Source organism: Muscardinus avellanarius, assembly GCF_963383645.1.
Source record: "Muscardinus avellanarius genome assembly, chromosome: 7".
NCBI lineage: Eukaryota > Metazoa > Chordata > Mammalia > Rodentia > Gliridae > Muscardinus > Muscardinus avellanarius.
The window spans coordinates 10134852-10157852 of record NC_137793.1 but is presented as its reverse complement, the minus strand read 5'-3'; the positions used below and the strand labels follow the sequence as shown (position 1 = coordinate 10157852).

The following is a 23001-nucleotide window of genomic DNA, read 5'->3' as shown; positions in this document are numbered from 1 at the left end:
GCCCAGGGGCATTCTACCTCTCCGCTACACCCCAGCCCTATATTTTATTATTTTATTTTGAAACAGGGTTTCACTAAGTTGTGGAGGGCCTCCATAAGTAGCTGAGGCTGGCTGCGAACCTGCGATCCTCCTGTCTCAGCCTTTCAAGTACTGGGATTACAAGCATGCGCCGCCACACCTGGCTTTCTTATTTTAACAGGGTTTCACCAAGTTGCTGAGGCTGGCCTCAAACCAGCAGTCTTCCTGTCTTGGCCTCCTAGTTACTGAGATGACAGGTGAATGCCATCATGCACAGCTTTCATTGATTTTCTTTAAAAGTTTTTCTGAATTCTCTGTCATTTCATAGGTCTTCTTTTCTTTAGACTGATTACTTGGAGTTTTGCGAGCTTCTTTTGAGAGTGTTGAGCCTTCTGTGTGTAACCCTGTGTTCTTGTGTTTGTGCCTGCATATCTGAGGGGGCAGCTCTGTTTCCTAGCTTTTGCAAGTATTATAGATGTTGACTCTTTAGCCTCTGTTTTGGGAACATCCAACTGGTATTGGCAGTGGGTAGGCCACCCTTGATTTCAAGATCTTCATCTCACTGGGCTACGCTCTGAGTTCGATTGTGACAGCTGGTTGGCCTCTGCTATCCATTGACAGCGCTGTCTGTGCCCTTCCGTCAGGCAGAGCTTCTTTTTGGGTATTGAAATCTATTCGGGTAAGTCTGGTTCACGGAGTCTATCCTTTGGCCACGTGCTGCTGTTGAATCCAGTAGTTAGACAGGGTTACAGAAGGGGCTCCAAGGTTCAGTGGAATGGCAAATCAGGATGGACAGACCAGATTCTATGCCCAGTAGAAATGCACACTTGAGGTTTGTCTCCTTGGATACTTGGGATAGGCTTTGAAACTGGGCTGAATTCTTTTTAAACTCCCAGATGTGGCAGATCTAGCCCCTGTTCTTGGCTTAAATGTACTGCAGTGGCAATCTCCCTCTGTGATGGGATTTGAGGCCATATAGAATGCTGTTAAATTCCTATGATGCGACTGGGCTGGTCTTAGCGTGTGACTATCTAGGGATTAACACCAGGTGGAACTTCTCTCCACCTCTGGGAGTGACGGGCTCAGCTCTGTGGGTGCACTTTGTGGTTAGCCTGTTGAGGTTGGGTGCCACTGTTGATAGGTGCACAGATCCACACCTTTCCATTTCTGTGATGAAATACCTGGGAAAATCAATGTGAGAAAGGAAGTATTATTTTGGTTCATGGTTTCAGTTTATGGTCAGATGACTCTATTGCTTTGGGCGTATGGTGAGGCAGGACATCATGGCAGAAAATGTGTGGGTGGGGCAAAGCTGTACCATCATGGTGGCTAGGAAGCAGAGAGAGAGGAGGAACTGATTGCAGTGTCTTCTCCAAAAGAACACCCAATGACCTTTTTTCCACTAGCACACCTCTAAAGGTTCTACCCTGTCCTAATAGCCTGTCCTAAAGGTTTGGTGACCAAACCTTTAGCATATGGTCCTTGGGGTACATTTAAGATTCAAACCATCACAGTCCACTCCTGGCCCCCAAAGGATTATCTCCATTTCCCACGTTACTCGAGAGTTTTAATTGTTCCAGCTTTGTTCCAAAATTCAAGTCCAAAGTCTTTCCTGACACTTTGGGCAAAATAATCTGTAAGACTATTTATTTATTTATTTACTTATGTATTTATTTGGTGGTACTGGGGTTCCTGGAAACCCTTCTACCTCCGGGCTACAGTCCTAGACCTATTTTATATTTTAATTTGGAAACAGGGTCTCTTAAGCCAGCAAGGCTGGCTTCGAACCAGCGCGATCCTCCTGTCTCTGCCTCCCAAGAGTGGGGATTACAAGCATGCGCCACCACGCCCAGCTGTAAGACTCTATTTAAAAAAATTAAAAATTAAATGTTTTGGCATCACTAACTTCCCGTGGTCTCTATTTAGCTTTGTTCCACCATGCGATCACCAGCATGGCACTCTGCCTCATCATGGGTCCCAAATCAGTGGACACAGCTGACCGTGGACTAAAAACTCTGAAATCATGAGATAAACACAAACATTTTATGTTTATAAATCTTTTATCTTGGCTATTTTGTAATAGCAACGGAAAGCTAACTAGCATATAAAACCGTCAAGATACATAGTCCGGTGTCTCTGGGCTTCACCTCTTTGTTTTGCTTACGCGTGACTCTAGGGTGGGCTAGCTGTGTCTTCCCCTCACATTTTTTTCTCTTGAGGTGAGACCAAAGTGGGTTTCCTGGGTTGTATCATGAAATGTGAGGGAAGCTGGAGGTTTGTCTCTGGTTCTTTTTCCCCCACTATAGAGACCATGGTTCCTCTCTGTGAGACATGTGCCAAATAGGAAGAGTGGGAGGCGTGACAAGTCAAAGTAAGACAATTTCTTTTACCCTTTTGTGGAGATTTTATTCTACCCATGTGGGCCACACAGGTGGTTTGGGATTATTCCCAGTTTGGGGGTTTTTAACTAACACATTCTTAGCTATAAAGAGTTTTTTCTTTCACACACACACACACACACACACACACATCATTTGAATTTTCTGTGGTGAATAGTAAAAGCTGGGACATCATCTTTATCTGCCATCTGAGAACATCTTCCAGGCCTTTTTTCATTTTTCTTCTGGTCTCTAGACCTGATACTTTCAATTGTTCTGTCTTTAAGTTCACTTCTGCCTGCTCAAATCTTCCTGTGAGTGTCCACTATGGGTTGTGTGTGGTTTGATCCTGAAGGTTCCTGTGTTAGAGGCTGGGTCCTCAGTGTGGCAGTGGGGCCCAGAGGGGGGTCCTTAGGTCACTGGAGGACCTGTCCTTGGAAGAGATTTATGTAGGTCCCATGGGACCCTTGGGTTCTCCGAAGGGTGAGTTGTTATAAAAGCCTGAGACAATTCCTGAATTATTCTCTGAATCCTCATTTAGCGGTGTGATCTCCCTCTCTCATGGCTTCTTGTTTGGTGGTGTGATCTACATCTCCTACACACAAGCTTCTGCCACCGTGGTGACATCCCTCCATGAGGTCCTCACCTCATTCTTGCTGAGCTTATGCCAGTGCTGTGCCCTTGAAACTCCAGAACTGTGAGCTAAGTAAAACTCTTTTCTTTATAATGTTAGCCTGCCTCTGGCCTTTAATTATAGTTGATGAAAAATGGATTAATATCATTCCTCTAGTGAATTTATCATTTGTCATCATATTTTTCAGCTGTAGAATTTTTTAGCTTTTTAATCTTTGTAGATATTTCCATTTTATTCACATGTCATTTCTTTTTACTTCATCCCTGTCTTCTTTTAGTCCTTTAAATATCTTTTTTTTTTTTAAGCCGGGCATGGTGGAACACACTTGTAATCCCCGTGCTTGGGAGGCAGAGACAGGAGGATCGTGCAGCTTCGAAGCCAGCCTCACTGGCTTTAAGAGACCCTGTTTCCAAATAAAATATAAAAAAATAGGCCTGGGAGTGTAGCCCGGAGGTAGAAGGGTTCCATCCCCAGTACCACCAAATATATATATATATTCTTTTAAAATTTTTCTTAATATTTTTCTGGTACTGGGGATTCAACCCAGAGACATTCTATCTCCAAATTGTGCCTCCAGTCCAACTTTATTTCTTATTTGGAAACAGGGTCCCACTAGGTTGCTGAGATCCTCCCTAAGGTGTCAAGGCTGGCTTTGAAGCCATGATCCTCCTGTTTCAGCCTCCCAAATACCGGGATTATAAGCATACTCCACCATGCCCAGCTTTTTAAGTATCTTTAAAATACATGTAATCAGAGGGTATGGGGTGGGGGAGGATGGAACCTCTTTAAAACTCAGGAGGTACATAAACAAATGTATCAGAGATAATCACCAATCAAGCATGGGATCGAGAGAGGGAATGGGACGGGTATTGAATGAGGGCTAATTGGATGATGTGTGCTTGTATATCCTCTCAAGTCTTGTATTCCAATGTGATGTATGATTACAATGCACCAATAAAAATATTTAAAAACCCCTAAAATACATGTTTAAAAATCTTTGTCTAAGTCAGGCATGGTGGCACATGTCTGTAATCCTAGTACTTGGGAGGCTGAGACAGGAAGATTGCAGGTTCAATGGCAGCCTCAGCAGTGTAGCAAGCCTCTCAGCAACCTAGTGAGACCCTATCTCAAACAAAAGATAAAATGGGCTGGGGATGTAACTCAGAGGTACAACAACCCTAGGTTCAATCCCCAGGACCACCATATACGCACACACACACACACACACACACACACACACACACACACACAATAGCAAATAGTATTTGAGATGTTCTCTTAAATTAGGGAATCAACATTGCCTATTATAATTGCACATGTCAACAGTATGTTGTACAAGGCAAAAAATAAAAAATAAAAAGAGAGCATGTAGGGCTAAGTAGGCTGGTTGTTAGAGAAGCCCAGAGTTCCATAAAAGCATGAAATTAATTTCAATTTACTGTATAATCTTTCTGATGGGAATTATAAGCCTTCAAGAGGCTTCAGAGTTCCAAAACAATGAACTTAGACAGATTCTGATGGTGCGATTGTTGTCTAGAGGGAGAGATGGATTCCTGGTATTACCGACCCTGCCTTCTTCTTGCAGTCCTCTTTCTTCCTAATCTTATAGTCTTGAGGTATAAAACCTCACAAGTAGTGAGGTTCAAGACGTCATTCACAGAGAAATGGCATCTAGTCTTCAAACAGTCCAGGCCCCCCAGAGAGACCACCTTTCCTAATCTATCCCTCTTTCCCAGTATTATGGACTGAATAATGTCCCTCTCCCAACAAATCCATATGCTAAAGTCATAATCCTGAGTGCCTAAGATTGTGACTGTATTTGGATATTGAGTAATTAGGGTAAAATAAGGTCCTTGTGTTGGGCTTGATCCCAGATGGATGGTGTCCTTTGAAGAGAAGATGATTAAGTTCCATGGAGTGACCGTGAGAATGCTCTGGATGCTGAATCCTGTAAAGGATATTAGAAGACACAAGTAGAAGATGACCATCTACTAGCCAAGAAGAGAGGCTTTTTGAAACCATTTCTGCTGACACTTTGATCTTGCACATTTAGCCTTCAAAAATATAAATTTTGGTTGTTTAAGCCGTATAGAATGTGGCCTATTATGACATTCCGAACCAACAAATGTACTCAGATATTCTCTTTTCCCCCATCATCAAAATGAGAGAAGATTTCCCATCTCAAATTCAATACTTTGCTAAATCTGTTTCCTTTTCCTCTTCCTTTTTTTTTTTTTTTTTTTTTTTTTTTGCAGGTCTGGGGATGGAATGCAGGGGCATTTGACCTCCGAGCTACACCCCCTGCTCTATTTATTCTTTATTTTGAGACAGGGTCTCACTAAGTTGCCGAGGACCTCACTAAGTAGCTGAGGCTGTCTGCGAACCGCGATCCTCCAGTCTCAGCCTCTCAAATGCTGGGATTACAAGCGTGCCCACCACGCCCGGCTTAAATCTCTGCCTCTTTCCTAATTATTGCCTAGTATCATGATTCCCTATGTGTTAATGGTCCTTCTTCTGTAGGAGTTTTTTTAAAGTGAATTTTAACATGATTTTTAAAAGAGTATACCAGAAATAGGTGATTGGTATTACAAAGAATGATGTTTCCATGTTGTGGCCATTATTGTGGTTTGGATCTTAAATGGTACCCAAAGCCTATATACTACAGGCCTGGTAGCCAGCCTGTGGCATCATGGAGAAGCAGAACATATAGTAGTGGGGTCTAGCAGAAGGAAGTTAGGCCACTGGAAGTGTGCCCTCGAGGGATATACACGTGTCCCTGAGAAGAAGTCTGCGTGGTAATAAAGGCTCGCGACCCAGCTTGGTGATAATGACAGGTGGTAAAAGCTGTTAAGAGATGTGGCCTAGTGGGAGGTATTTAGGTCACTAAATTCCTTAAAAGGAATTCCTTAAAAGGAATTGTAGGACTTCAGCCTCCTTTTCATTCTTTTGCTTTGAATCATGAGATGAGCCGGTTTCTTTATTTTTTTTCTTTTTTCTTTTTTCTTTTTTCTTTTTTATCTTACCAGATATTCTGCCATGGTCCAAAACAATCATAGACTGAAAACTCTAAAACTGTGAGCCAGAGTAAACCTTGTCTCTTTACAGGATGATTATCTTAGGTATTTGTTCTAGTGACTGGAAATGAAAATAATATAGAATTCCCTTTTCACAAAGCATGTCTCCAGATTAGTAATGTTCCAATATACTAGCCCAAATATATGACAATATTACATATCATTAATATAAAACAATGACAATGTTTGGAACTGAGAAAGATCTTGGATGTGTGAAATAAGCCACTTAAAGTATACCAGTGGGAAATCATCCCGAATCAGAGTATCAGAGATGGAAAAGACCTGAGGTTATCTTGTCCAACTTAACAGATGAGGAAACCAAGTGTTCTGAGAGCTTGAGAGCTGGTCTGGGTCATAGCAGGGAGGGGACCACCAACGGCCGTAGTGGTCATCTCAGTGTGTGGCCTTGGGGAAGGCTAGTGTCGTGTGACATGTGAGGCTTCAGCCAAACCTACCAGCCTAGGTTACCACTCAGAAAAATCCATTATGATTTATCTACTGATAAGATTACCACCCCCATGACTCAGTTATATTAACTCTGAACACCAATAAATGAGCTCTTCAGGGACATTCTATATCTGTAACACATGGTGTTCATGTACATTAGGTTCCATCAAATATTAGTTTCCCCCTTATTTCTCTTAAAAGTAGGAGTGTACAGCATATAGTTAACCTTCAGGAAAAGAAATTATTTCCTGTATCTCACCCAGTGCAATTTTTTTTTTTTTTTTGTGTGTGTGTGGTCCTGAAGATTGAACCCAGAGGCATTCTACCTCTAAGCTACACTACCAGCCCTATTTTTTTTTTTTTTTTGGTGGTACTGGGGTTCCTGGAAGCCCTTCTACCTCCGGGCTACACTCCCAGACCTATTTTTACATTTTTTATATTTGGAAACAGGGTCTCCTAAGCCAGCGCGCGCGGCTGGCTTCGAACCTGCGCGATCCTCCTGTCTCTGCCTCCCAAGTGCGGGAATTACAAGCGTGCGCCACCACATCTGGCTACCAGCCCTATTTTTTAATTCTTTATTTTGAAACAGGTCTCACTAAATTGTAGAGGCTTGGGCATCCTTTCTGCTATCCTTCCTGTTTCTACCTCCCATGCACTGGGACTGTAAGCGTGGGTCATCACGCCTGGCCCCCTTGCAATTTTTAAAGATCTAATTCCCCACTGAGAAAGCAAAATAAGCCATCAGTTTAGGGTGTAATGAACTGCTATATTTTAATTTTACCCCCGTCTCTTGTAGGCTGTTTCTTTAGTTGTTAGTTTTAATATTGTGTCCACAGATCAATAGAGATTGGAATGTGATCAGTAATCAAAACCAAGATGCTGGTTTTACTAGGATGGAAGCAGTTTTAATGGAGATGAAAACGCTTATCAACTCAACACAGGTAACCCCAAAATACAAAGCAAAATATCATCTTCAGCTGCATAGCAAATATGACTTAAGAATTCAACATCATTATTTGTTCACACGCGTAAATATAAGTCACCATAAATAAATGTAAATTCATTGTACAAAAATCCCCAACAACTCTTAATACAAATATGGTACATCTGACAATTTCTGAAACAGAATTTTTTAAAACTTTTTAAAATCTAAGATTTTTTTCCTTTGATTTTTAAACACATAAAAAATCAAAAGGGGGACCAGTAAGAGTATTAGGGAGGAAGGGGTGTTAAATTTGTCCAGTGCTCATAAATAAGTACTGCTGGCGAGCTGAGAAATGACATCTCTCTTGAAAGTGAAGACCTCAATTTACTGGGATAAAAAGACCTCAGTTTACTGGGATGAGGATAATGTGACACTTCTCAGAGAGGAAAGGTCATGAATTCATAACCAGGGTTATGAATGCAGGGTAGGAGGGATGAGTTGTTGAAATAACACTCCCATTAAACAGGTGGTCCAGATCTCTACAAAGCCATGGTCAAGGTTTTAGAACTCTAGAACTTAAAAGCTAGTCGTCTCTCTGAGCGATCCAACTCCTGTTACCACACAGGACTGATGGTGTAGACGTTTTATGTGGGCTTTAAATGTGTGCCCTAGTAAGTAGTTCTACCATGTGGTAGACCCCTCTTTACTGCCTCTGGTATTAATCCATAGTCATCAAGAAGAAACAGCAAGACATTGGAATGGAACAGTCACCAGCTTCCACTTCAAACCTTCTTCCTAAACTACAAATATATTGTTTCATTGCTCAGAGGTAGCTTGGAGCCCAAGGTCAACAGAATGATTCTTCTACAGCAAAACTTTCCAAACAGAATAATTCAGATAGTCTATGAAGAATGCCAATAGTCTAGGGAATTTCTTAGCCCTACTCCCAGAGATTCAGAATTAGTAGGTTTGAGACAGGGTCCAGGAATTTATACTAAAAAAATGTTCATCTCGCCAGGTGACCTTCAACCAAACTGGGCTCATTCCTACTCGAGGGCCTGAGTGTAGCACATGGAGCTCTTTGTCCTTTCCCAGTGGTTAAAAATGGGCCCGCGGGTTAATCTCTCTCCCTCCCTTTCTTCCTTCCTTTTTCTTAGGCTTGAGCCCAGGGGCATTCTACCACCTCTGAGCTAAATGTAACACAGCCCTATTTTTTTATTTTAAGACAAGGTCTAAGTTGCTGAGGCTGGCCTTGAACCTATGATCCTCCTGTCTCAGCCTCCTAGGTACTGGGATTATGGGCATGCATCACTAAACCTAGCTGACCATCTGGCTAACATTAACCATTTCCATTAATCCTCCACAGAGGACAGTATCATTACAGTTTTCTTCAATTTCTCCCTTATTTTCCTTCCTGGGTTGGGGGAGAGGTATCAAATGTCCTACTTCATACATATGTTCTCTGGAGTTCAGGGTAACAGGCCTCCTTTGAAGATGATACACGCTGTAATGAGACATTTGTATACCAAGGATCTGCTCTTTAAAGACCTCTCCACACTTGTGGAGAGATTCTGCAGGGAAATTTTGGTTCCACGTGTCATATGGAAGAATCTAGACTCTGATATCTAACTTTGAGAGTATTATAACAACAAGAAGTTGAAAGCAAAAAAAAAAAAAAAAAAAAAATGTTCCAAGAATCTTTCAGCGGGAGGATGATGGAAGTTCTGACTCTAAAATAAGACTTCTCTCTGGGGGTATATCTTGGGATTTAAAACTTATTGACAAGTCCTATTTTTATTCCTTATCTCCCTGTCGTTAGGATGGTTTTGGCCTCTGCTGCAATAACCCCTTAATATTTTCTCTCTTTTGGGTGTTTCCTTGATGAGAGAGGTTCTGTGGTGAGAAATGGTCACTGGCTAATGCTGTGGGTAGGACCCTGGCTGACCTGTTCGGTGTTGTAGCCCCAGTGTCCAGCACCGGGTGTGGCCCAGTGCTAAGCACTCGCTGAAGGAGTAAAGAAGCCACCTGGAGATGAGGAGAAGGCTCACAGCTTTCTGTTTGGGGTTGTAGAATTCCTGGCTGTGTTCACAGAGACTGTGTCAACGCAGCAGACCTGACCATCTTCCTAACCCAGTTCTACCCAGTAGGATACAACTTTGAAAGCCTTTTTGACTTCTGTGCAGATTGGCTTGGAGAGGGAAAGATAGATGGGACTTGGGCAGCCTATGAAAGGCCAGAACCATCATCTTCCATTGCTATCCCATTCCAGGATCATCTTCCGGGTCAACAGGCTTAGGCACCTAGTTGGAACTCAAGGCTGGGGGAATCCAGGAGGAGATGCCACCAGGGCGGCTGGAGGGAGACAGCCAGGGAGACAAAGATGCTGGGAAGCTGAGGCGCAACCATCAGGCCAGACTAACACCTCCAGTATGGCCACGTTCTCTTCTTATTTCTAAACTTCAGTCCTGAGGGCACTAAAGGGCACCATCTTGGGAAGCAACCACAGATGAGGTGGGTGGTAAGATGAGAAAATTAGGATCTCTAGAAAACAGTTGAAGGGGCGGAAAAAAGCACACACTGCCCTGTTTGTTTGTTTGTTTGTTTGTTTTTTCATTTACACTATGGGAAAACCACCATGGAGATGTCATGAGAGAGCATGCAGAGCCCCGTCCTGGAGAGTGGTACAGGCAGGGTGGGGAGGTTCTGATTTGCTTCCGGCCCCTCCCTCATACTGTCCAGGTGGTCCCTGTTGTTGGCTGACTGTGGCTTTCTCTCCTGCTTCTCCTCCTGGTCCCAGTGAGGATCTGCAGGACTTCTGCCTAGCAGGTGGTGGCCAGGGACTGGTGGATCGGAGGCTGGAAGCAGCGCACGTGTTCCACGGTGGAACTGTCTGTCTCCACGGACTTCATGTACTTGTTCAGAATGGCAAAAACCTCGTTGTTCAAGATCTGGTACTTCCGGATCCGGTCAGCCATTTTCTTCAGCGGCTGCGGACAAGGACGTTCAGGTTAGGGTGAGAGAAAAGGGGATGGAAATAAAGGGGAAGAAAGAGAAGAATTTAGTAGGCTGGGTTCTAGGTTCTCAAATCTTCAATAATCATGTTTCAAAGCCTTCTATGGGTTCCCAAATAAGGCTTATTAAATGCCTTTGCAAGTTTCAAGACTTCCTGCAAAGCTGTCATAGTCAAAACAGTATGGTACAGACATAAAGATAGCCACACAGACCAATGGATAGTAGAAAGTCTGGAAATACACTCTTGCATGTATGATCAAATGACTTTCTACAAGGGTGCCAAGAGTCTATTCAATGAGAGGGAAGGACAGTGTTTTCAATAAACGGTACTGGAAAAACTGGATGTCTACATACAGAGTAACGCTGAAACCTTATTTTATACCATATACAAAAATTACCTCGAAACAGATGAAGAACTTAAAACTAAGACTTAAGATTATTATATAGTTCTGACAAGAAACACACAGGGGTAAGTCTTCATGACTTTAGATTTGACAATGATTTTCTTGGACATGACACTAAAAGTACTAAAAGTACAGGCAATGAAAGAAAAAAAAATGAATACTGGAAAGTTCTATGCATCAAATGACACTACCAACAGAGTGAAAGAAAATGAAAGCTCATGGAATAGGAAAAATATTTGAAAATTGTCTTATAAGAGGTTAATATTTAGAATATATAAAGAATTACAACCCAACAAAAATAACCCAATTCAAAAAGGGACAAAGGGATTACAAGCGGAGACAGGAGGATCACGCAGATTTGAAGCCAGCCTCGCTGGCTTAAGAGACCCTGTTTCCAAATAAAAATATAAAATACGTCTGGGAGTGTAGCCCGGAGGTAGAAGGGTTTCCAGGAACCCCCAGTACCACCAAAAAAAGGGACAAAGGACTTGAATAGACATTTCTCAAAATGGATACTTGAATGAACGTCTGTTAAAATGGAAAGATGCTCAACATTACAATCATTAAGGAAATGCAAATATAAACTACAATGATAAAGTACTTCATGCTTATTAGGGTAGCTATTCTCCCCCCCAAAAAAAAAATTCACATAATTTAGTGCTGATGAGGATGTGGAGAAACTGAAACTCTTGTGTGCTGCTGGCAGAAATATAAAATGGAAGAGCCATTCGGAAAGAGTATGGTACTTCCTTAAGCAATTAAATGTAATTACTGTATGAGGCAGAAATGTTGCTTCTTGGTATTGTACTCAAGATAACTGAACGGAGGGATCTGAGCAGGTCTTTGTAACCCATGTTCATAGACACGTTACTCACAGCAGCCAAAAGGTGATGCAACCCGAATGTCCATCAACGCAGTTTGGTTTTGGAAAAACAACGTGGTATCAAATATGCTACAACATGGATGAATCTTGAGGGATTATACTAAGTGAAAAAAGCCAGTCACAAAAAGACTGAATCTGTATGTATGACTCCACTTATATAAATAAGGTACTTGGAGTAGTCAGATTCACAGAGAAAAAAAGCAGAAAGGTGGTTTCCAGGGCCTGGGGACTTACTTTATTTTATTTTTTTGTGTGTGAAGCTGGGGATTGAACCCAGGGGCATCTTACCTCTGAGCTACACTTCCAGTCCAATTTTTTTTTTTTAATTCTTCATTTTGAAACAGGGTCTCACCAAGTTTCAGAGGGCCTTACTAAGTAGCTGAGGCTGGCCACAAACCCTGGTCCTCCTGTCTCAGCCTCCCAAGTACTGGGATTACAAATGTGTGCCACCACACCCGGCTCTGGGATTTACTTTTTAAAAAAATTTTAATTTTTTTTGGTGGTACTGGGGTTCCTGGAAACCCTTCTACCTCCAGGCTACACTCCCTGACATCTATATTTTATATATTTATTTGGAAACAGGATCTTGAACTTGAATGATCCTCCTGTCTCTGCCTCCCAAGCGCGGGGATTACAAACGTGCGCCACCACGCCCGGCGCTGGGATTTATTTTTTAATGAATAGCTTCATTTGGGGCAACTGAAAGGTTATGAGGATGGTGCTGATAGCTGTGCAACATTGTGGGGTCACTTATACCATTGAATTGTACCCTTAAAATGGTTATGAAGGTTTATGTTTATTTTACCACAGTTTGGGAGGGGGAGATCTGGGAACTGAACCTAGGGGCATTCTCCCTCTCAGTTACACTCCAGTTCTTTTCTTTTTCTTTTTCCAATACTAGGGATTGAACTCAGGGGCACTCTACCTCTGAGCTATACCCCCAGACCTTTAAAAAGGTTTTCATTTTGAAACAGGGTCTCACTAAGTTGCTGAGGCTGGCCTTGAGCCTCCAATCCCTCTGTCTCGGCTCCCAGCGTGGCCCACCACTCGTAGTTTACCATGACTTTTACAACGCCCTTCCCACAGTGGCTCTGGCCCCCTTCTCATCTGGTTCCTGGTCCCCACCTTTTGTTCCAGATATCCACCTGTGTGCCCCTTTGCCTCTCCTCTGTCTAGTCATCCTTCTGTCTAGAACATTCTCCCAGGCTTTACACTCCACTCTGCCTGCCATTCTGGGCTTGGCCCATGTGTCACCTCTTAAGAAGCCTTCGCACTCTCGCCCCATCCCCTCAGCCCAGTGTAGCGGGCTGTCCCCTCAGCAGACCCACTTACCCCTCTCCATCCAGTGCCAGTGCAACCCTATCACCTGTGCGGATGGGGAGCTGGCACCCGCACAGCCCCCCTTGGGCAGGGGAGAGGCAGTTCAGGTCAGGAGCCCAGCCCTGCCCTTTCGGGAGACCTGATTCATCCCAGTAGGTTGAAGCAGGGGCCTCACAACCTCCTCCATGCAGTGCCTGTGTGTACCTGCGGTGTGGGGCGTGGGTCCCCATGCACAGCCCTCCTTTTCTCCGACAGAGCCCACAGTCCGGCGGCCCCACCGCCCAGCCCGAGCCCCTTACCACGTTCTTAATGATCTCGTCTTTCCCATCCTGCCTTTGCACTTTGAGCAGGTGGTAACAGAAGTCAAACAGGTCAAAGCGCCGCTGCTGGCCCAGCAGGACGATGATGGAGCAGCCAGCCCAGCTCAAGCCGTCCCCGAAGCACTGCCTGGACAGGGAGAGGAAGAGGCCGAGTGAGAGGCGTGTGGGGACCTTCACCATGAGCACCCGGCTTTGGGCCAAAGTTTTTCTTTTTGGTTATTTTGTTTGGGTACTGGGGATTGAACCCAGGGGGCATTCTAACTCTGAACTACAGCCTCAATCCTTTTGTTAATTTTTTTCCCTTTTTAAACAGGGTTTCTCCAGAGTCTTGCTAATTGCTGAGGCTGGCCTTGAACCTATGCGTCTCCTGTCTTGGCCTCCCAACTACTGGGATTAAAAGCATGCACTGCTGTGTCCAGCTGAGCCAAGATTCTTGATCTATAAAATGTGTGTGGTGGAAACCACGAGGATTAATTTATTTCTCCAGGGACTGTGGTTATGGGATCAACACTTTTAATCATGAAGAGGTGCTGTTCCTTTTGAGATAACAGAAATTAGCTTTGAAGATGAGATGAATTTGAGAGAGGAAACCCAACTGGCCCTCCAGATTTAAGAGATTTAAGTGTCTGGTTATTGGAGACAAGTAAAGGGAGACTATCTTGGTACCAAGAGGTACAGGGCCATTTCAAATGAAGAGACCCACTGGCCAAAGTGTGTGAAGTGGGCAGGCACGATGCGTGGTAGGCAGGAGCCGGAATCCCATTGGCTCTGATGAAGCCCTGGCCGCATGGCCCAGCTCTCGAGAGCCCTGGACAATGTCGGGGGCTGTGGGCTCAGCTCTTTGCTGGTTTTCTCTCCCCAAGCAGCAGCTCAGTCCCCTGGGGGAGGCCCTCACAGGTCCCCATGCACACTGTCTTCATCGCTCCTGGATCCAGAAAAGCAGACCCGGTCACCTTCTCCACCTCTCCATCCTCAATGTGTAGCTAAGAACAGGAAGAACTGGGCTGGGTTTTGTCTTCTCAGAAGACAAGAGTGTTACCAGGAAAGGGCTGAGGAGAGACTTGTGGGGGTGAGGTGGGCAGTGACGGTCTGATTTAATTCGGGCTGCATTGTTGGGGATGGAACCCAGGGCCTCCCACGTGCTGGGTAAGTGCTTTACCACTGAACCACACCCCCGGCCCAACAGTGAGGTTCTTCATGCCAACCCCCACCGCTGGGCTCCCTCCTGCCTATTTACAGTCACACTCCATTTCTGCTTCTAGACAGTCGTCGCCTTTCCTGGGACGTCCCCTTCTTCCATCCATAGAGCTGAATCCCAGGCGCCATGGGCTCAGTTCTAGCCTTGTGAATGAAAGTCTAAGGACCCATCACCTGGCCTCTGTCACCCAACCTGCTCGTGCTGCAAAGCACCTCGTGTGATACACCTTATGTCTTGTTTCTTATCTCCTCCTTGGCCCAACTCCACAAGGCCACAGCTGTATCCACAGCCGGCACCTCGCACAGTGACCCCCACGCTCCGTGTGGCGGTGGTTGGCCAATTTGGCTTTCCACCTCACCCTGGCTGCACTGCAGCAGCCCGGTGCCTCCGGGGGAGGCGAGGTTGGTGGGTGGCCCGGCCGTCGCTGCAAGCACTCACTCAGCCGTGAACTCATTGGTCCCCACGGGGATGCAGTAGACGAACTGCATGGCACTCCAGAGCCGGTGGAACTCCACGCACTCATCCACGTGCATGACGCCGTTGGTGGGCGGCGGGCCCCGCCAGATGGGGTCCTGCAGGTAGCTCCGGATGCGGGTCAGGATGACCTCGAACATGGACAGGCCGCAGCACAGCCGCTCCTTGGTCAGCAGGTCGCCCTCCCGGGCGATGGCGATTTGCTGGAAAGGGAAGGTTAGGTGAACCTTCTGCCTGCATGAAACATCCTTTCTGTTATCTCCCACCAGAGATTCCCAAACGCTGGAGCTAGTAGCACCTGGAATTCATGGACCGGGACTGATGTTTTGCAGAGCAGAGCACCAGCTGTATACACCCGAGCGTAACCACAGAAAAGTCTCTGGCGATTTTTGCCGGTGGTCAGAACAACCCAGGCATCATCTTGAATGGAACAATTTAAAAAAATGATCATCGATCCATCCACATAATGAAATGCTAGGCGTGTGCCGGACAGTCTGAGGTGATTGTGTCCGTGCTACCAGGTCATGTTCTAAGCACTCCGTCTGCACTGACTCCTATTCAATTCCCTGAGGTTGATACATTTTTATCCCCATTTTGCACATGAAGGCTGAGAGAGGAAACAGAGGCTCAGGCAAGCGGCCAGCAAGGGGCGAAGCTGGTGTCTGGTTCCTAGCAGTCCAGATGTATAGGTTAAATTGTAAAGTGAATAGAACGGGTTGTAGAAAGTGACGTACAGTATGCACCTATTTTAAGAAGTCAGCACGCAATCCCACAGAGAGGCAAAAGTTTATGTGGGGGGGTGTTTGTACGCAGCGACGTTTTAGAAAAGATTAAAATCAGTTGAGGAAGCAGATGGGCTCGGAGAAACGGGCGAGATTTGTACTTTTTCCTGTAAATACTTCTGTACGGTGGGATATAAAAAAGCAGCAATATGTTAAATTAAAAAAATTGCCACTGACTTCACGGAATTATTTCTTCTACTTAGAAGTTCTTCCTTGACAATCGCAAATGATGTGTGTTAATAATTAAAGCTGGCTTCTCTGAGTCTGTTACTGCTACAGCCATCTGGCGGCTGGACAGACTGGGCAAGACACGCCGATGTATGCATTATGAGTAAAAATATCTAGGGCAAAGGTGCTGGAAGCCATGTGCAAAGCACACTATTAACAGCTAAGGTCGAAGCGAGGTCTTCTATTCTGGGAACCAAGCTGAAGGGAGTTGGTTTTGGAGACCGAGGGACCCCCAGGGATTCAGGGGCTCAGCTCCTGTTGGGAGATTTCCCACACAGCCCATTCTGCAAATGGCTGGGACATATTTTTCTCACCTTTCCTTGAAAAGCACCCTCCCTGGAGGCTCCAAAAGAGGTCAGGCTCCCCAGGAATCCATGGAAGGAAATAAATCAGGAAGCACAATGCGCGAGCTTACCGCCAACGTGGGCCACCAGTGTGGTTGTCATGACAACCACTGACAGATGGATCTTTTTTCTTTTTCTGGTACTAGAGATTGAACCCAGGGGCATTCTACCTCCCAAACTATATACCAAGCCTTTTTATTTTTATTTTTTATATTTTACTTGAAACAGGGTCTTTCTAAGTTGCTGAGAGTCTTCCTAAGATGCTGAGGCGGGCTTCAAACCTGTGGTCCTCCTGTCTCAGCCTCCTGAGTAGCTGGAATTATAGGTTGGCACCACTACGCCCAGCCATATCTGTAAAGTGCAAAGTGCAATAAGCCTGGGGAGAAGACGAGTTGGAGAAGGTTCTGCCAATGTGCATCTTAAACACAAAAGGCAAGGGGCCCTGATGTGGGGTGACTTGATTCGATTTCATAGGCAGAGGGGAGACCTCTCAAGGTGACACAGTTAGCTAGAAGAATCTCCCTCTTAAGAAACAATAACAACCTTGAACCCTGTGCTTTATTCTGTTCTTATTTTCTTTATTGGTTCTTACTCTGCTCTTGTGGTTCCCCCAAAAGGTTCCCCACATAAGAGAGGGGGGTGAGGGGGAACAAGATGGGGGAGGCAAGTACAGGAGAGATGTCAGTAAATAAAGGACCCAAACTTGTTCTCAAGCCATGCATATTCTCTCTAGTAAATTAATACACAGCTTGGGCTCACTAACTAATCTACCGTGTGTTGGGTTAGTCTGAATCAGTTCTCAGGGCTGACAAACCCGGCAGGGGGGTTAGAAAACAAAACTGGCAACTGAATTTGTCAAGCTCCAGCCAGACTTTTGTTTCTTCCAAAGGAATGGTTCCCTCACCATTCATTCTGTGGACTTCAAACATAATACATAGTCACAGGGTAAAATCTGGGACAAAAATTAAAAGGCATAAGAAAGAAAATAAAAGTTCCCTAGCAACCCCATTGCCCAGAGATGAGCTCCTTAAAATTTTTGGTGTATGGTTTGTGTCTACACAGGTATATGGATGTGTGTATTGACAAAATTTGCATCGTATTAGTATTGCTGGCTAGTGGCAGATGAGTCCCAAGAAGAGCTGGACATCTGCCTGTGTCTAGCCTGCTCCTCGTATCCTCATCAAAGCTCTACTATCCTTCAGAAGAGTTCTTCAAATTGAGAGTAAAAATGTATACCACATTTTTTGAATTTGCATTTCACTGATTATTGGTAATTTCTGATACTTTTTCTGTATATATATATATATATATATATATATATATATATATATGCTATATTACTATTGGTGATAATTGCTATTGGTATTTCTGATACCTTTTCTGTGTTAGTACACACACACACACACACACACACACACACACACACACACACACTATTGTGCTGGGGCAGAACACAGGGTGCTCTGCCACTAACCTACATCCCTAGTTCTTTTTATTCTTTAAGACATGTCTCCCTAAGTTGCTCAGGCTGGTCTTGAACTTGTAATCCTCCTGTCTCAGCCTCCTAAGTAGCTGAGATTTCAGGCATGCACCACCATGATATAATATACACAAAATACGTATAATAAGCCGGGCGTGGTGGTGCACGCTTGTAATCCTAGCATTTGGGAGGCTGAGACCATGTCCATGTGCCACCATGTCCAGCTGGTATATTGTTTTCTTTTTGCATTGAAAAAGTGTTTTATAAATTGTTTGCTACAAATATCCCAATTTATGGCTTGGTGCTATAACCAAGGAAGAATATTTAACATTGTTTCTATCCATTTCTTTTCTTTTCTACATAGTGTGTGTGTGGGGCTCTCTCTCTGAAATAAACTTCTGCATGAAGTACTCTGATTATATTTAATACCCTTGATTAAGGGTATCTCAACATTCTGCTTTATATTTTGGGGGGATTCCTATATTATTTGTTTATTATAAATAATCAAGAAAGGCAACTCAATGAAGAAGGTAAAATAGTGATTATCCCATTTCATGAATGGGCATATTGAGACTGAGAAATTAAGTGGTTTCTACCAGATCATGCCAAGACTCTAGGGTAGAGCTTGGCCAACACCCACTGTCTTTTGCTTCCTGAGTGTTCTTCCTACAAACGGAGCTGGCCAGCAAACTGGGTCACCTCGCCGTGTCTCAGAATCCAATGAGAAAGATGCAACGCAGCTCAAACTTCTCTGCTTTAATAATGCCCCACGTTCCCCTCCGGCACTGACCCAGATGCTATTTGAGACTGAGCAGAGGAGAAACCCCAGCTAGCTTGCAAGTTAATATTTTATTAACATTTCTTTGTTCTATGGGATTGTTGAGGGTTTTGTCTGTTTTTGCTTAGGTTTTTAGCAACACATATCCCTTGGCCTATTAGTGGGATTCTCTGAGGTATTTGCACACAGCAGGCACTGGTCATATCTGTCGACCCTTCCTGTACCCTAACGGCTCCCCCTCCTCGTCTCTGGTAATTCCTATTCTACTTTCAGGACAACTTCTTCTTAGTTTTAGAACATTCCTTGAGAAACGAGAGACATAAAGCTGACATTTCCTCTCTCACAGAACGTCCAGACTTTTGTTTGCTAAATATGCAAGCATTTGACAAATTGCGAGTTCCTATCAGTCTTGAGAAAATGGTGCTCACCAGAACAGGGAAGGAATTTTCAGTCCCCTAAGTGGAAACACATGCCAAGCCTTGGGCTCCAGGAAGCTGGATTCTTGTCGGATGATGATACCAGTAGTTGGGCAGACATATTTACATGTGGCTGGCTTGGGGGATTTCTCCCTAAAAGGAAATCATTCTGAGGATCCCCTCTGTCCAACTTCTGGAAGCCAAAAAAGAGAACGTGCGGGCTCCAGAGCATCTGCGCTCTCCCTGCAGTGTGTCAGAGACCCGACACTGCTTAGCCTTGTAGCCACTGCTTCAGTAGAAGCTCAGCGGCTTCCCTGGTGTGACATTCGTGCAGACGAGGATCTGCAAGGTGCTCCAAATACCTGCTACATTCACAGAGAGGCCACCTTCTGCCTCCTCGAGGACAGGGGTCACATGGGTCTTCTGACCCTGGTGTCAACCCCAGAGAAGAATGTGAGCTCCGGTGTGGACTTAACTCCGAAATCCTCTCGGCAAAACAAACCAGCCTGGTCGTGCTGCGCCCTGGTGTCCCGTTCCTCCTCACCCTAACTTCTTCCCCTGGCTGGCTCCCCAAGGGCAAAGCTTGCTTAAGTCAATTTGAAGAGAAAGAGCGCATGCCTCTGTTGCCCCCTACCTCCCTCCTCCGGCCCTGCAGAGTCTGCGAACGCTATGAAGGCAAGAGGTTTGTCTCATTCACCTCCCTGTTCACAACTGGTGTGGGTTTTTAAAAATGTATTTCAATCACAGAATTAACAAAGAAGCCCATTCAGCTTTTGAAAATATCAGCTCGTTAGAGATGGAGCTGAAGTCACCTTTGGGTCCTCTCCTCAGCGCGCCCACCCAATCTGTCTCCTTATCTCCCTCAGAGGGTTGCCATGACGAAGAACTAAGTACGTATCCTGCAGGATATTTTTTGGAAAAGTTTTACTTAAATGGCTTTGAGGAGTGCCTTTTGTTTGTTTTGGTATTGGGGATTAAATCCAGAGTCTTTCAATCTCTCAGCTCTACCCCTTGCCTTTTTTTATTTATTTAACTTCTAAACTGGTCTCATTATGTGGCTGATGATTCTTGCTAAGTTGCTGAGGCTGGGAGTATCAGCCTCCTGTCTCAGCCTCTCAAGTCCAGGGATTATAAGGATGTGCCACCAGGCCTGGCTGGTGTGTGCCTTGTTTTTAAAAAAAAACAAAGCATCACACTGTGTGAACTCTAGCACAACTTGCTTTATGCACCCAACGATGTGTTCTTTGTGATCTATTCGTATAGATAGACACATTTAGATCCAATTTTTCCTCTTCATTATCTATTAACTAAAAGTGGAATATACAAATATGTGGCATGTAGACGACTCTAGCATCTTTTATGTAATCACTGCTTTATGGATGGACATTTTAGATGGTTTCTAGTTTTCAGTTTAGCAAGCAAAGTTACCATAAGCATCTCCTGTTCCTGGGGGCGTTTCTCTAGCAAAAAAAAAAAAAAAAAAAAACAGAAATAAACTGTGGGCACCCAGAGTGTGCGAAGTGGTCATTTGTCATTTTGACAGATGGCGTGGAGTGATTCTTGCTGCCTACCAGGGTGTCACGAGTCCTTGTTTAAAGTAGCTGGCTACATTCCTTCTTGACGGGACACATGATCTGGGGTATAGATGAAAGAACACAGAGCTAAGTGTCGGGTAAATCTCACTCCAGACCGAGTGGTCAGGAGAGTACTGGACACTCTCCTCCCTTCCCTGGGCCTCAGTTTCCCTATCTGTAAAATGAGGAGGTTGGGCCAAATGCGCTAATGTTCCTCTTGGTCCTTGGGGGCTGTGACACCAGGTCATACCTGAGGGGTCCCCAGCCGCTCTATCAGGGGGACCAGGTGCAGCGGGGCGTACTTGGCTTCCAGGCGCTTCATCCGGACTTCCAGGCGTTCCCCCTCTGCAGAAAGAGCAGGAGGGCAAAAAAGGAGACTCAGCGTACCCTAGGCAGCCAGGGCAGGGGAAACTCTCAGAGACTGGGATGATTTATCTATCTGTGTTCCCAGACTTTAAACAAACTAGTGGAACTTTCTTCTTGGCTCTGGAAACTGTGATCAGGACTCACTACAAGGAAACAATTTCGGTGAGCTCTGTCTGATCATGGAACCATCTACCTTGTGAAGTGGTGAGTTTCCTGTCACTTGAGGAATTTTAAGCCAGGCTAGATAGCAGCAACATACCAGGGATAATAGAAGGATCGAGGAACAATCCCTGGGGTGGCTAATTCCACGATTCTGCCACTATTCCATAGGTGCCGAAACTTTAGGCTTTTCCCTTGCTGACATCAGACCTGGGTTCACTGGGGTCGAGAAGCAACACACAGTTCTAATACAAGCCTGTTACACGGCTACTGCGTCTTACCTTTGATGTACACTCTGGGCAAGATGTTTTGGAAGGGTGCCGCGTGCAGCAAATCACAGACTTCCTCCTGAGACTGCAGACGTGGAGGGAAAAAAACAGAAAACAATTTTCATTTTAAACCAGGAACATTTTTCATTCCTAAAAACTCAAGCACCAGAGCCAGCCAGAAGCGGGTTTGAATCCCGACTCTTCTATTTGCAAGCGGTAGGACCTTGCAAAATCACCCAGTTCCTCTGAGTCTATTTATCTGCAAAGTGAGGCTGAAGACAGTAATAATTTCAAAGGGTCGCTGTGAGGATCAAATGAGAAAATGCATAGGCTTGGAGCACGCTACCAGGCACAAAATGAGAGCGTGGTACATTTTCCTCTATCGCCTTATGTGGAATTAGTTGAAGAGTTAGGACGAATGATAGGGGGATCAGAGATGATGAACCCCGGACTTTGTGTTTGGTTGTAAGGCCTGTAGGATCGAGAAAAGTGGCCCAGCTGATCCTCCAGTATTAATCCAGGGAGACTCTGTAAGGGGCTCTGTCTGACTTGGTTATTTTTCTACATACCAGATATAGCAAGGGAGAAAAAACTAGAACCCAAGACAGACAGTTTTTTTCTAGGGACTCGTGCATAAAAGTAAGCTTACAAGTCAACATACACCACAGTGGTTGAAGGAAGAAGTATGATTAGGGCAAAAGAGAAGATATAACAGGCTTATAGTTCTGGGACTGGCTCGTGGTGACTGGACTTTAGAAAAAAAGGGAGGGAAGGATTGTGAAGAGGCCCCTCTCCACTGGGGTGCCCTTCCTCTTCTTTCAGTGGTGGGCATGTGGATTAGGTGAGGTCCAGGTTCCGTTTCAAGTCTGATGTTCTGGGATTCTAAGTAGTTGAAATAGTCAGGACTCTAAGTACCCTTGGCTTCTACCCCGGGCATGGATGGAACCCTCATATCCTGGGACCCTGCAGGACCAGCTGTTCAAGAGGGGACCCCAACCCCTAAACTCCTTTTTGAAAATTGCAGATCAGTCTTTGAAGATAGGAGAGAGAGAGAGAGAGAGAGAGAGAGAGAGAGAGAGAGAGAGAAGACCCTTTAAATTCACTGACCTAATTGTTTGCAGTTTTTAGTCTCTTCATCAGAGGGGAAACTTAACCTCTTTTCTTTATTAGGCTGTTTCTCTCTTGACCAGTAAGGACCACACAACCCGAAAACTTGGCTTGTTGATGACACATACTGTTCTCCCATATTCATATGTTGAATTGAAATGGTTGACTTTGGAATGATGAAACAGACTTGCACTGCTGGACTGAACTCCATTTAGTTGTGGTGTATTATCCTTTATATTTTATTTTATTTTTGGGGCACTGGGGATTGAACCTAGAAGCATTCTACCTCCAAGTTATACCTGCAGCCCTATTTTATTTTTATTTTGAAACAAGGATTTGTTAAGTTGATGAGAGTCTCACTATTTGCTGAGGCTGTCCTCGAACCTGTGATCCTCCTGTCTCAACCTCCAA

At 44.7% G+C, this 23001-nt stretch overlaps 1 protein-coding gene across 3 annotated transcripts in view; it reads right to left on the bottom strand.

Annotated features, from left to right (window-relative positions):
• Positions 1 to 10295: 10295 nt before the first annotated feature.
• CYFIP2 (cytoplasmic FMR1 interacting protein 2) overlaps positions 10296 to 23001 on the bottom strand; it is a gene marked incomplete at both ends in the record, with an annotated part of 114600 nt that continues 101894 nt past the window's right edge. For all 3 annotated transcript variants that reach the window (XM_080698485.1, XM_080698483.1, XM_080698484.1), the window contains 5 exons: positions 10296 to 10463; positions 13395 to 13542; positions 15052 to 15290; positions 20940 to 21034; positions 21496 to 21568. In XM_080698485.1, coding sequence (XP_080554611.1) covers positions 10296 to 10463; positions 13395 to 13542; positions 15052 to 15290; positions 20940 to 21034; positions 21496 to 21568 — 723 coding nt within the window. The remainder of the gene's footprint in view (positions 10464 to 13394; positions 13543 to 15051; positions 15291 to 20939; positions 21035 to 21495; positions 21569 to 23001) is intronic.